At 50.2% G+C, this 14,549-nt stretch overlaps 1 protein-coding gene across 1 annotated transcript in view; it reads left to right on the top strand.

Moving 5' to 3' along the window:
- CRYL1 (crystallin lambda 1) overlaps nt 1-14,549 on the top strand; it is a 167,580-nt gene that overhangs the window by 109,279 nt on the left and 43,752 nt on the right. The window contains exon 4 of the mRNA XM_008158168.3: nt 6,296-6,457. Coding sequence (XP_008156390.2) covers nt 6,296-6,457 — 162 coding nt within the window. The remainder of the gene's footprint in view (nt 1-6,295; nt 6,458-14,549) is intronic.

Raw genomic sequence — 14,549 nt, forward strand, 5'->3', positions numbered from 1 at the left:
TTACCTTCCGTAGTGATGGAGCTTTTGCTAACACTTCACATTTGGTGGCTTTCTCTAGAAAAGACCTTGAAAGACACCGTAGAGTTGGGGGTTGGGTGGGGTGTTCTTACCTGGTCCCATTGCTGCGGTTTAGAGAGAACACTTGGCTGCTTGGCTGCTAGGCTGTCAGCCGCCTCATTGTTTGACATTGTCCCTGCCTTTCCCTTCAGCCCAGGAAAGAGAGAATGCCTGTAGCCTCACTTAGCTTTGTAATCTGCCGCAAGTGATGAAAGTCCTGGTTAACGGTGTGTCAGACTCCCTCTCTCAGACAAGGGGGGTCCCCATTAAAGATCGGAAATGAACTCCAGACTTAACATGGATGAGGGAGGTATCATAACCCTGGCTTAGCAAATTGAGCACAATTGGGATACTATTAAAAACAACAACTACAACAACAACAAAGCTTCAAGCCAATGTGCCCGGGAAAAAAAAAAAAGAAAAACGCCTTACATAACTCACTGCAGCAGGTTTGGGTTTCCTCTGGTTCAAGTTTTCTTGCCTCTTTGATAATCAAATGATCTGAAGAAAGGCATAGAGTTTCAAGGGAGAAGCTGCATGACCGGCTCACAATAGGGCCATTCACAGGGCTCTTTTATTAACTTACACAGTATCGCCATCATTCTTGTCTCTGGCTTTACTACAAGGCTCCATTTAAACTTAACCCAACTTGCAGACATAACTGATCCAGGAATTACTCAATACAACCAGCCAGATACTGTAGCCTTTTTCCCCATTTGATAAAGGGATTTAACACAATGGGCTTTACAGTTCTTAAATGACTCCATTTTCCCCGTCTTTCCGATGTGGTGCTGGTATGACCTTTTGTTCTCAAAAAAATTTCACATGGTTTGATTGTATTTTTTAAAAGTATAAACAAACGCAATATTGATGCCCTATCTTTCAAGTTAAATTTTAAAATCTTGTGATGATACAGAAATGGAATTCATGTTATAATATTTACACAGCTGATTTCAAAACATTAGATATTATTATTAACTATTAGATATTATTAAATTAGGCCTGAAAATATGTTCTTTATTTTTGAGGAAGGTTTTGATACAATACCTAGTAGTACTTCATCATTGCACTTCCACTTTTGCACACTTCTGGTTGCCTGCCGGTTTTTATGCTACTGCTTCTATTACGGTGCTCCTGCACTGATCAGGGCACTTGGTTAGCCTCTGCATGGAGAAGAGAGGACAGAGCCCTGAGATATATTTGGTAGCACACCACACTTTGGATCCATACCTCAGAACAGTGGCTCTCAAACTTTATTAGGAACAAAAATCGACAGAATGTTTGATTAAAATGCAGATGCCTGGGTCCCACTCCCAGAGACTGATTCAGTAGGTCTAGTGGGAGCCTGAGGATGTGCATTTTAATGAGCACCGCATTGATTCTGATGCTGATACTGAGAGCCACGATCCTGAATTCACCAGCAGTGGTCGGCAAACTCATTAGTCAACAGGGCCAAATATCAACAGTACAACGATTGAAATTTCTTTTGAGAGCCAAATTTTTTAAACTTAAACTATATAGGTAGGTACATTGTTATTAACTTAATTAGGGGACTCCTGAGCTGGCCTTTGCCAAAAACGTCCTCAATCTGATTGAGGTACGTTCGCTGAGGCCGACCTCTTCCAACTCCCCCATCCACACTCGTCTTGTGTACTTGTTTCGTCTATCTCCTTTCGTCCATCCTCTCTATGTGTCCAAACCATCTCAACATACCTTTCTCAGTCCTCGACACTGCATCTTCTTTCACTCCACAACGTTCCCTAAAATTAACTTAATAAACTTTACTTAAAGTTAAACTATAGGTATGTTGAATAAAACTTGATATCATACTTAATAATGATATTATTTATTGATAAAATTAAATTCCTTACCATTTACCTTACAATATCCATAAAATTAAATCATGACAATGACTGACAAACACTAATGTGCACAATGGCCTTGCATCTCCTTGGAAAGTTGGGTAAGTCGGGTTTGTATGTTGTTGTTTTTAACTTTAGGCACGATTCCAGGTTCTCATCAATAAGACGACTTCTCAGTTTACTCTTGATAAGGTTCATGCTTGAAAATGATTGTTCGCATAAATATGTAGACCCGAATAAGGAAAGAACAGCAAATGCTAGTTTTTTCGGTTGATTATATGAGTCAGGAATACTATTCCAGGTGTTAAAAATCAACATAACTTCCTTCTCCAGGTCTTTCAAAGCAGACCACTTGTGCTGTGAACTAAATTCACATTTGTTTTTCTCCAATATTTGTATATCAGCACAAAGATTCAAATTTCGAGCTCCACAAATCTTTTTTTTTTTAAATCCAGCAATTGCATTTCAAAGTTGCCAATGTCAATATTAAAGGGAGAAAAATTTAATTCTGTTACAATAGCATTAAGAGGTTTTTTTTAGCCCTAGCCAGCTTGGCTCAGTGGATAGAGCATCAGCCTGCGGACTGAAGGGTCCCAGGTTCGATTCTGGCCAAGGGCACATGCCTGGGTTGTGGGCTTGATCCCCAGTAGGGGGCATGCAGGAGGCAGCCGATCAATGATTCTCTCATCATTGATGTTCCTATGTCTCTCTCCTCCCTTCCTCTCTGAAATCAATAAAGAATATATATATATGTATATATATATATAAAGAGGTTTTTTAACAAAGGCTAACGTCGCTTTGCTGTTTCTGAATTACTGAAACCTGTTGAGAAAAGCTTCCCTCATATTTAAAAGTGTTGTTTTGAAATAGCAAATGTCAATATCAGAATTATTTTCTTAGCGATGTTTCAACAGGCTTGGAAAGTGAATCAAAGTTTCTCTTTCAAAATCTTGAGCAAAAAGAGATAATTTGTTTTCGAATGAAATAACTTCTTCTAACATCGAAAAAAATTGTGTTTCCTTTCCCCTGTAGTTTACGATTAAGCTGACTTAGATGAGACGTAACGTCTACCATGAAATAAAATTTTTGGATCCACTGATCGTTCGTTAGTTCTGGATAGTGAACACCCTTCTCAAGGAGAAATGCTTTAATTTCTGTTAATAAGGAAGCGAAACGTTTCAAAACGTTTCCTCTTGATAACCAACGTACCTTGTTATGCAGCAGCAGACTACAGCACTCTCCATTTCAACTGAAAATTCTTTAAATTGGAGATGATTAAGAGCTTTAGCTATAATGGAGTTGATAATGTTAATCACCAATTCCATAACTTTGCAAATTTCTTCTGGAAATGTCTGCGCACAAAGCGCTTCTTGATGAATGATGCAATGGTAAGTAAGTATCTCATGATTAATTTTTTTTTTAATATATATATATATTATTGATTTTTTACAGAGAGGAAGAGAGGGATATAGAGCTAGAAACATCGATGAGAGAGAAACATCGATCAGCTGCCTCCTGCACCCCCCTACTGGGGATGTGCCCGCAACCAAGGTTGCCCTTGACCGGAATCGAACCTGGGACCCTTGAGTCCGCAGGCCGACGCTCTATCCACTGAGCCAAACCGGTTTCAGCTCATGATTAATTTTTTCTTTCAAAATAGCAACGAACCCGTTTCTTACGCCGGTCATACTTTTCGCCCCATCTGTTGAAATTGAGACAATTTTATCGAGTGGAATATGATGTTTTTCAATGCACTCAATTACAGCATTTGCTATATCCTCTCCACGTGTTTGACCTTTGAGTGGCAATAATCCTAAAAGTTCTTCTTTAGGACCTATAGATGAAATAAATCGTACAAAAAATGAAACTTGCGCTGTGTCATTTATGTCACAAACTCGTCAACTGCTATTGATAAAGCTGAAACCAATTTAAGATCTTGACTTGCTGTTTGGTTATATTCGAAGACATTTTGACTGTTGTATCTTTCACTGTTTTAGCAAACAATGGTAACTCTTTAATTTTTTTTTAGAATATCTGCTTTGTTCTGAAAATCCCAAAATAGCTCTTCGGATACAATTATAAAACAACTTTTTATGTATTCACCGTCTGTATATGGTTTTCCTCTCTTAGCAATCTCTTGACTAACCACAAAACTTGCAATATTAACATTGTTGGAAGATTGCATCCAGTAATTAAATACAGAACTTGATTTTTCTTGACTCTTCTGAAGTTCCTCAGCTGCTTTCTTCCTTGCATCACCGACAGGATATTTAGTACTAAATGACACGTGTTTAGCTGTCAAGTGTCTCTCCAAATTTGATTTCTTGTTATGCGCCAGTTTTTCCTGACAAATAAGACAGGTCGGAAGGCCATTTAAGTTTTGAATAAACGCGAAAGTCTCGGTCCATTCAACTTTAAATTCACGGTTTTCGTCTTCCGTTTTTCTTTGCTTCTTCTTTGTAGCCATGTCAAACAGGGCACCTAAAAAAAAGTTTCATTTTATAATAATAAAGCCACCAACACAAAATAATTACAATTCTTAAATTGATGACAAAAATACCTGTAGGATCTGCAGCTGGTTGGAAAAATACAGGTAACTTTATGCTTCGAGTAGGTACCTTTGTCACCCGCGTGCGGTTTGCGGGCGCGACTAGCACTAACCACTGCACTGAGGCTGCTGACTGACCGGCTCACTCAACTCCTGCATGAACTGCGTGCGCCTTCCGACCGACCGACACCTCCACTTCTTCTAACAACGCCACTTCTTCAAAATAGACTCGCCCAGGCCGAAAACTGACTTCTGCGCATGGGCCTCGAAGTTTCAATCGCACTCTACGTGCGCGCCCGTATTTTGTGGAAGAGCCACACTCAAGGGGCCAAAGAGCCGCATGTGGCTCACGAGCCGCGGTTTGCTGACCACTGCACCAGAGGATGTTGGGAAGTGATGTTCCCCCTGTAGGGCCTGTTCCCTCCCAGTACTTGGGACCACCTTGGATGAAGTGGCCCTGGTGTGATTTCCCAAGGCCGCTGGCGGCAGGCAGAGAAAGATGCCCCTGGTACGTGTCGGGTTGAAGCAGCGAGCATCCTTTTCCTGCTCGGCTTGCTTCTGAGCCAGGATCCACCACAGGCATCCCCCTCCAGGACCACGCCTCCCTGGGGACCGGCTCTGGGTGTTTAACAGTGTCATCTCACTTCTGCCCCAGCTCTGCATGATGAGAATTGCAGCATGGTTGTTATTTGCAGTATTTAATCCCAATTTACATCTCCTCCTCAACCCCTATTCAAGTAATTTTAGCTTTTTAGAAACAAAGCTAATTTCCAAAGGGTTTTCAATGATCTATGGGTGCTTAAAAGCCTTGGGAGAATCATGGATGTGACACACCTGTTCATTCCATGACAGATGGGGAAAATGTGATGACTCTACTGACGTTCACAGCACTTTGCCCGAGATGCCGCTGCGTGTGTTCGGCTTGTAGACGCTCCCTTTCCATGTGGTTGAGGACTGTTTTATTATGAGAATTTTAATTTTTTAAAATTTTTTTTCAATTACAGTTGACATACAGTATTACATTAGTTTCAGATGCACAACATAGTGATTAGACACATATAATTTACATGGTGATCCCCCCCCAATAATCTAGTACCCATTTGGCACCATGCATAGTTATTATAATACTATTAGCTATATTCCTTATGCTATACTTTACATCTCCATGACTAATCTGTAACTACCAATTTGTACTTCTTAATCCCTTCACCTGTTTACCCAGCCCCCCAACCACCCTTCCATCTGGCAACCATCAGTTTGTTCTCTGTATCTATGAGTCTATTTCTGTTTTGCTTGTTTATTTATTTTGGTTATTACATTCCACATATAATTGAAATCATACGGTATTTGTCTTTTTCTGTCTGATTGCTTTCACCTAGCTTAATACCCTTATGTCCTTCTGTGTTGTCACAAATGGCAAGATTTCATTCTTTTTTATTGTTGCATAATATTCCTTGGTATATGTGTGTTATATCTTCTTTATCATTTATCGATGGTCACCTAGGTTACTTCTATATCTCTGCTATCATAAATAATGTTTCAACAAACATATATCTTTTTTAATTAGTATTTTATATTTCTTTGGTTAAATAGACAGACATGGAATTGGTGGGTCACAAAACTAGAGAATATAGCTTCCTGGTAGACATCACCCAGTTTCCAGAGTTATCAAGATTTATCATATTGTTGGGTAGCTTTTTGGTTTTTTCTTAAATGTTGCTTGTGGTTTTCTAATTGGTTCTGTTTTGAAATGAATAGAACTTGAGATGCTTTGCTCAGGACCTGAGTGCCGTGGTCATGAGTAGTGATTTGTATATGTGCTCCTCAGGAATGTGTTCCAGAAGACCTGGAACTGAAGAAGAAGATTTTTGCTCAGTTAGATGGAATCATCGGTGATGACGTTGTCCTCAGCAGCTCCACCTCATGCCTCTTGCCTTCCCAGCTGTTTGCTGGGTTAGTGCATGTGAAGCAGTGCATTGTGGCTCATCCTGTGAGTATGTCAAACCTGGATGTTGATCATATCGCTTTCTGGTTTTGGGGAGTATTACATTTTGTTTAATACACTAGTATTTTTTTAACTGCTTTGTTGACATGTAATTCACATACCACACAATTCAAATAGTACAATTTAATGGTTTTTAGCATATTTAGAGAGTTGTACAAGACCAGCATTTTCTAAAATAATTTTATCCAAAATATTTTTGGATTGTATATATGTACCTAATGCATAGTAGGACAGAATAAGCAATCCTTACAGACTTTCACCCTCAAGTAACTCACTGTCCAAACAAGGAGAGAGAATACTAAACTAATAATTCTCCTACTGAAGAAAAAGTCTAATTAAAATAATGTGTACAGGAGAAAACCAAGATGGCGGCATAGGTGAAACACCTAACCTGCAGCCGGGCACAACAATTTCAAAGGCACAACTAGAGGTCAGAACGGACATCGTCCAGAACCACAGGAGAGCTGGCGGACTGAAATGCCCACAGCTGGGGGGAAGGAGAGGGCCACGGGGACAATCGGGGGAGCCGTAAAAGCCTGAGGTATGGAGAAACGGGCGGAGACACGAGCACACGCGCCTGCGGGGAGGATGGAGCCGGAGAGGAGGGGGCGGCTGACGGCCTGGCCGGCGTTCACTGGCAGGAAGGAGATAAAGGCTCCGGAGTGCGCTAAGCGCCGGCTCCGACTGCACTGAGCGCCAGTTCCGGGCGAAACCCTGGGAAGCCAGGCGCAGGCTGGGGGAATGAATCTGGGCTGTGGGGCGCAGGCACAGAGGAGCGGGGGAAGGCAGAGCTCCAGAGGCGCGCACGGGAAGGGGCGCAAAGGACGAACTGTTGCCTGCGCCACTGAACTGCCCTAGCGGGAAGGAGACATAAGCTCAGGACCGTGCTGAACCCCAGTTCCGACTGCACTGAACGCCAGTTCCGGGCGAAACCCTGGGAAGCCAGGCGCACGCTGGGGGAATGAATTTGGGCTGTGGTGGCGGAGGCACAGAGAAGCGGCGGCACCAGACGCGCGCACGGGAAGGTGCGCAGAGGACGGACTTTTGCCTGCGCCACTGGGTGGCCCTGCTGGGAAGGAGACAGGGACGCCAGACTGCGCTGAGACCCAGTTCCAACTGCACTGAAACCCAGTTCCAGGCGAGAATCTGGGAGTCCAGATTCATTAGGGGAGGGACTGGACTGTTTGGCAGTGGGCGAAATTCCAGGGCGCGTTTCTCTCAGAGGTGTTTGCAAGGAATACAGAGGGACACAGACACAGGAGCCTCATAGGGCGGGGCTGACAGGAAGCCAAGGTTGTAGGCTCCACCCTGTAGCTCCGCCCCAGCCAAGCTGAGCAGAAGCTTTTTCCTGCTGAGTGCCTCAGGTAGTGGCTGACCCACACTGCATTGGAGACCCAGAAACGAGGGCATCTGGTGGTTGGTGGGAGATGACACCAGATTTCAATCACTTGCATAAGGGAGGCATTCTAGAGGCAGACTCAGTGAGCGCCAAGGCATTGCTGCATCAAGACCCGGCCCACAAACATGTCTCCTGCACAGCAACTCTTCCTATATAGACAAAGAGGGTCCTCACGGCCAATAGGCCTGGAGGACAATTCCTCCCAGTGACACCAACAACAATCAAGACTTAACTGTACAAAGGAGGACCAAGATGGAGACATAGGGCGGCAGCCTGATCGTTGCCTACCACAACAATATTGAGACTACGACGGGAGAGCAGAGCAGACACCAGCCAGATAGACCAGGGGGCTGGCTGAGCAGATGCTCTACAACTAGAATAAAAGAGAGGGGTACGCAGGATGATGCTGATGCTGGTGACCCAAAGTCCACACTTTAAGAACTATGGCTCAGGCGACACAATGGTGGCCTGGAACGTGCTCGGCGCAGTTCCCCCGGCGGTCTCCGGCTGAGGGGACGGCTCCACTCGCTGCCGAGCACGGACAGACGAGCCCCTGGGAGACATGGGGTGGGAAACTCCGTGCTTGCTGACCTCCGAGTCCTTCAAGAATCTCAATGCCCCGAAGTGGCCTGGTGCGCACGCTCAGCGACTGGCCACCGTTGCAGACCCAAGGGCCGACGCAGCGACACCGGACCAGCCCACCGCCGGGCACCGGGCACACCGGAGCCTTGCCGAGCCCGCCGCCCAACGAGTTCTGCGGCAGCCGCCCTGGAGCTCTGAGAAAATGACCGAAGGAATTGCTGAGAGGGAATTGACCAACAGGAATTGGGATCAAGAAGACGAAACCCCGCTGAGACCCGAGTCCAGGCGAGCCTGCGAGCCTCTGGGCTCAGATGTGGTCACATGCCTCTGGGTCTAGGTGAGGCCTCACGCCCCTGGGTTTGGGTGAGGCCACACGCCCCTGGGTCCAGATGAAGCTGGATTCCGGGTTCGGGTGAGGCCATGTGCCCCTGGGTCTGGGCGAATCTGAACCCTGGGTCCGGGTGAGGCCGTGGGCCCCTGGATCCGGGTAAGGCTGGGTCCCGAGTACGGGTGAGGCCGTGAGCCCCTGGATCCAGGTGAGACCACGCGACCAGGGGTCTGAGAGAGGTAACGCGCCCCTGGGTCCGGGTGGCTTCGTGCACCTAGGTCCAGGTGAGGCCACGTGCCCCTGGGTCTGAGAGAGGCCACGCACCCCTAGGTCCGGGCGAGACCATATGTCCCTGGATCCGGGTGGGGCCTCGTGCACCTAGGCCCGGGTGGGGCCGCGTGCCCCTGGGTCTGGGGGAGGCCAGGCGTCCCTGGGTCCGGGGGAGACCGTGTGTCCCTGGATCCGGGTGAGACCTCGTGCACCTAGGCATGGGTGAGGTCACGTGCCCCGGGGTCTGAGAGGCCAAGCGTCCCTGGGTCCGGGTGAGACCATGTGTCCCTGGATCCGGGTGAGGCCGCGTGCACCTAGACCCGGGTGAGCCCAAGTGGCCCTGGGTCTGGGAGAGGCCAAGCGTCCCTGGGTCCGGGTGCGACCATGTGTCCCTGGAGCCGGATGAGGCCTCATGCACCTAGGCCCGGGTGAGGCCACGTGCCCCTGGGTCTGGGAGAGGCCAAGCGTCCCTGGGTCCGGGTGAGACCATGTGTCCCTGGATCCGGGTGAGGCCTCGTGCACCTAGGCCCGGGTGAGCCCAAGTGGCCCTGGGTCTGGAAGAGGCCAAGCGTCCCTGGGTCCGGGTGAGACCGTGTGTCCCTGGATCCGGGTGAGGCCTCGTGCACCTAGGCCCGGGTGAGGCCACGTGCCCCTGGGTCTGGGAGAGGCCAAGCGTCCCTGGGTCCGGGTGAGACCATGCGTCCCTGGATCCGAATGAGGCCGCGTGCACCTAGGCCCGGGTGAGCCCAAGTGGCCCTGGGTCTGGGAGAGGCCAAGCGTCCCTGGGTCCGGGTGAGACCATGTGTCCCAGGATCCGGGTGAGGCCTCGTGCACTTAGGCCCGGGTGAGCCCAAGTGGCCCTGGGTCTGGGAGAGGCCAAGCGTCCCTGGGTCCGGGTGAGATCATGTGTCCCTGGATCCGGGTGAGGTCTCGTGCACCTAGGCCCGGGTGAGCCCAAGTGGCCCTGGGTCTGGGAGAGGCCAAGCATCCCTGGGTCCGGGTGAGACCATGTGTCCCTGGATCCGGGTGAGGCCGCGTGCACCTAGGCCCGGGTGAGCCCAAGTGGCCCTGGGTCTGGGAGAGGCCAAGCGTCCCTGGGTCCGGGTGAGACCATGTGTCCCTGGATCCGGGTGAGGCCGCGTGCACCTAGGCCCGGGTGAGCCCAAGTGGCCCTGGGTCTGGGAGAGGCCAAGCGTCCCTGGGTCCGGGTGAGACCATGTGTCCCTGGATCCGGGTGAGGCCTCGTGCACCTAGGCCCGGGTGAGCCCAAGTGGCCCTGGGTCTGGGAGAGGCCAAGCATCCCTGGGTCCGGGTGAGACCATGTGTCCCTGGATCCGGGTGAGGCCGCGTGCACCTAGGCCCGGGTGAGCCCAAGTGGCCCTGGGTCTGGGAGAGGCCAAGCGTCCCTGGGTCCGGGTGCGACCATGTGTCCCTGGATCTGGATGAGGCCTCGTGCACCTAGGCCCGGGTGAGCCCAAGTGGCCCTGGGTCTGGGAGAGGCCAAGCATCCCTGGGTCCAGGTGAGACCATGTGTCCCTGGATCCGGGTGAGGCCGCGTGCACCTAGGCCCGGGTGAGCCCAAGTGGCCCTGGGTCTGGGAGAGGCCAAGCGTCCCTGGGTCCGGGTGCGACCATGTGTCCCTGGATCCGGATGAGGCCTCGTGCACCTAGGCCCGGGTGAGCCCAAGTGGCCCTGGGTCTGGGAGAGGCCAAGCGTCCCTGGGTCCGGGTGAGACCATGTGTCCCTGGATCCGGGTGAGGCCTCGTGCACCTAGGCCCGGGTGAGCCCAAGTGGCCCTGGGTCTGGAAGAGGCCAAGCGTCCCTGGGTCCGGGTGAGACCGTGTGTCCCTGGATCCGGGTGAGGCCTCGTGCACCTAGGCCCGGGTGAGGCCACGTGCCCCTGGGTCTGGGAGAGGCCAAGCGTCCCTGGGTCCGGGTGAGACCATGCGTCCCTGGATCCGAATGAGGCCGCGTGCACCTAGGCCCGGGTGAGCCCAAGTGGCCCTGGGTCTGGGAGAGGCCAAGCGTCCCTGGGTCCGGGTGAGACCATGTGTCCCAGGATCCGGGTGAGGCCTCGTGCACTTAGGCCCGGGTGAGCCCAAGTGGCCCTGGGTCTGGGAGAGGCCAAGCGTCCCTGGGTCCGGGTGAGATCATGTGTCCCTGGATCCGGGTGAGGTCTCGTGCACCTAGGCCCGGGTGAGCCCAAGTGGCCCTGGGTCTGGGAGAGGCCAAGCATCCCTGGGTCCGGGTGAGACCATGTGTCCCTGGATCCGGGTGAGGCCGCGTGCACCTAGGCCCGGGTGAGCCCAAGTGGCCCTGGGTCTGGGAGAGGCCAAGCGTCCCTGGGTCCGGGTGAGACCATGTGTCCCTGGATCCGGGTGAGGCCTCGTGCACCTAGGCCCGGGTGAGCCCAAGTGGCCCTGGGTCTGGGAGAGGCCAAGCGTCCCTGGGTCCGGGTGAGACCATGTGTCCCTGGATCCGGGTGAGGCCTCGTGCACCTAGGCCCGGGTGAGCCCAAGTGGCCCTGGGTCTGGGAGAGGCCAAGCATCCGTGGGTCCGGGTGAGACCATGTGTCCCTGGATCCGGGTGAGGCCGCGTGCACCTAGGCCCGGGTGAGCCCAAGTGGCCCTGGGTCTGGGAGAGGCCAAGCGTCCCTGGGTCCGGGTGTGACCATGTGTCCCTGGATCTGGTTGAGGCCTCGTGCACCTAGGCCCGGGTGAGCCCAAGTGGCCCTGGGTCTGGGAGAGGCCAAGCATCCCTGGGTCCAGGTGAGACCATGTGTCCCTGGATCCGGGTGAGGCCGCGTGCACCTAGGCCCGGGTGAGCCCAAGTGGCCCTGGGTCTGGGAGAGGCCAAGCGTCCCTGGGTCCGGGTGCGACCATGTGTCCCTGGATCCGGATGAGGCCTCGTGCACCTAGGCCCGGGTGAGCCCAAGTGGCCCTGGGTCTGGGAGAGGCCAAGCGTCCCTGGGTCCGGGTGAGACCATGTGTCCCTGGATCCGGGTGAGGCCTCGTACACCTAGGCCCGGGTGAGCCCAAGTGGCCCTGGGTCTGGGAGAGGCCAAGCGTCCCTGGGTCCGGGTGCGACCATGTGTCCCTGGATCCGGATGAGGCCTCGTGCACCTAGGCCCGGGTGAGGCCACGTGCCCCTGGGTCTGGGAGAGGCCAAGCGTCCCTGGGTACGGGTGAAACCAGATCCTGGGTCTGGGTGAGGCCGTGCGCCCCTGGATCCATCCGGGTGAGGCTGGGTCCCAGGCCCGGGTGAGACCACGCGCCCCTTGGGTATGGGTGAGGCCACGTGCCCCTTAGTCCGGGTGACGCCGTGCCCCTGGGTTCGGCCGAGACCAAACCAGAGGGAGTCGGACCTCCGTTACCACCATTTGTCCACCATCCAGAGCTGAGGGGTCAGTGCTGACATGTACACATAAGGAACTACTGGACATTGAAATTGGGTCTCAAAAGAACTGTTGGTCCAGGGGGAAGCTCGCTACAGATTGATTCATTTGCCTGTCAGCATAACTATTATTGCTCGTCTCACATTCAGTTCTTATTAGTATATATCTAGTGACATATGATCTCGCTCATCTAGGGGAAATGATGAACAACATAGACTGAGGAACAAGAACAGAACCAGAAGCAAGGAGGCATCGATCGGACTATCGGGCCTCAGAGGGAGGATAGGGGAGGGTAGGGGGAGGGTGGGGGGGAGGGGGAGAGTTCAACCAAAGGACCTGTATGCATGCATATAAACCTATCCAACGGTTAAGTTCAACAGGGGATTGGGGCATGCGTGGGGAGAGGGGTGGGATGGGAATGGGGGGATGAGGACAAATATGTGACACCTTAATCAATAAAGAAATTAAAAAAAAAAAAAAAAAAAAAAAAAAAAAAAAATAATGTGTACACTGTCACTTGTACTGTGTGGGATGAGTTTTGCTAAAATGCAGATTTTGAGTCTTACTTGAGATTTCAGTTCAGTACGAACCCCTCCTTCTTGGTGGTCCCTTCCACCCATCTGTTGTGATTACCTGGGCAAACTTATTCACTAGGAGTACATTAGGAGGCATAGTAGGCAATGGGTTTAAAGTTGGCATGCAAGCACTCAGGGCATCTTCTTGAGATTAATGTGTTAGTGTGAGGATCAGAGAGAGGAGTCACGGATCACTTGGTGGATGTTCGAGTCCCAACTGTGAGCTCAGCATGACCTTGGAGAACCCTGATGATCTGTTAGGACAGAAAAGCTAGCTTAGCTCAAGTCATCAGAAGTATGACAGTATAGGATGATGATCACATCTTTAGCACCACCAGGCCTTTGGAGGTGAAGGCTCGGGAGAAGCTACACGAAGAGGCTGAGAAGATCAGATAGAATCTGATTGGGCTGAGAAGAGTGTATGAGTTTGGGGAAGAGTATAGGAAAGACCCCAGGCTAAGAACTACAATCGGGTGTGCAGAATTGTGAGGAGACCAGCTGAACTGGAAGAGCATATGCACTTGGGAGTCAGAGGAGAAGGTGGGAAGGCTTGGGAGGAGTTGTGTTGTAAACAGAATTGCTCTGAGGAATTGGACTGGTTTAGGGACAGAGCAGTGTGGTGATGCAGTAAAGACACTGTCTTTGGAGGGTAGTCTGAAGGTGGCTCAGAGAGGGGGCAGCCAGTTCACAGAACCTGGGACAGCATTCCATGTGGGAATGGCCCCAGGAGAGCTTAGGGCCTCTAGAACTGAGAGCAGGGATGTTCTTCTTTCTGAGCAAGAGGAGTTTAGAGTGAGGAGGTCTGAGGTTGGCATAGGGAGGTGAAGGAAAAGAGCAAGTCACAGATGCTGGCTAGATTTTATATGGGCAAAGAGGGATGGCTTGGACTACCACTTAAGGACTGTGTGGTTCAGGATGTCTAGATATCCTTGTACTGAAGTGTAATGGAAAGTGTGAAGAATGATTATGAAATAAAGAGACTTAGGCCCATAGGATAAAACCAGTCACATTTAGTTACCATTCAAGTATAGGTGAATTAGCACCATGAAAACCTTAAATGAAGCACCTAAAGGCCATGTTCTATGAAGCATGTCAGTTTTTGCTTCTGTGACATTTACATGCACATAAAATCCCTTAAAAACCGTAAACCACTTACTAGATTTTTACTCGATTGCTTCATTGCTTGAAAGCTTGCAATGTTTAACCAATGATTTTACTTCTGAGGCAGTTTAGAAAAATAACAACTAAATCAAATTGTTCAGAAAATACCTCCTAAATCCTTTGATAAGACTTGCTCAGTCTCACTAATCATCAGAAAACTGCACATCAAAACCAAACCACAATGACATATCACCTCACACCTGTCAGAATGGCTATCATCAAAAAGTCAACAAACAAACAAATAAAAAACAAAACAAAGAATTGAATCCATGAATAAAACATACGAAAAGTCAACAAACAAGTGCTAGTCAGGATGGGAAGAAAAGTGAGCCCTCATGCATTGTTGGTGAGATGGTAAATTGGTGCAA

This window comes from Eptesicus fuscus, chromosome 7, assembly GCF_027574615.1.
Source record: "Eptesicus fuscus isolate TK198812 chromosome 7, DD_ASM_mEF_20220401, whole genome shotgun sequence".
Classification (NCBI taxonomy): Eukaryota; Metazoa; Chordata; class Mammalia; order Chiroptera; family Vespertilionidae; genus Eptesicus; species Eptesicus fuscus.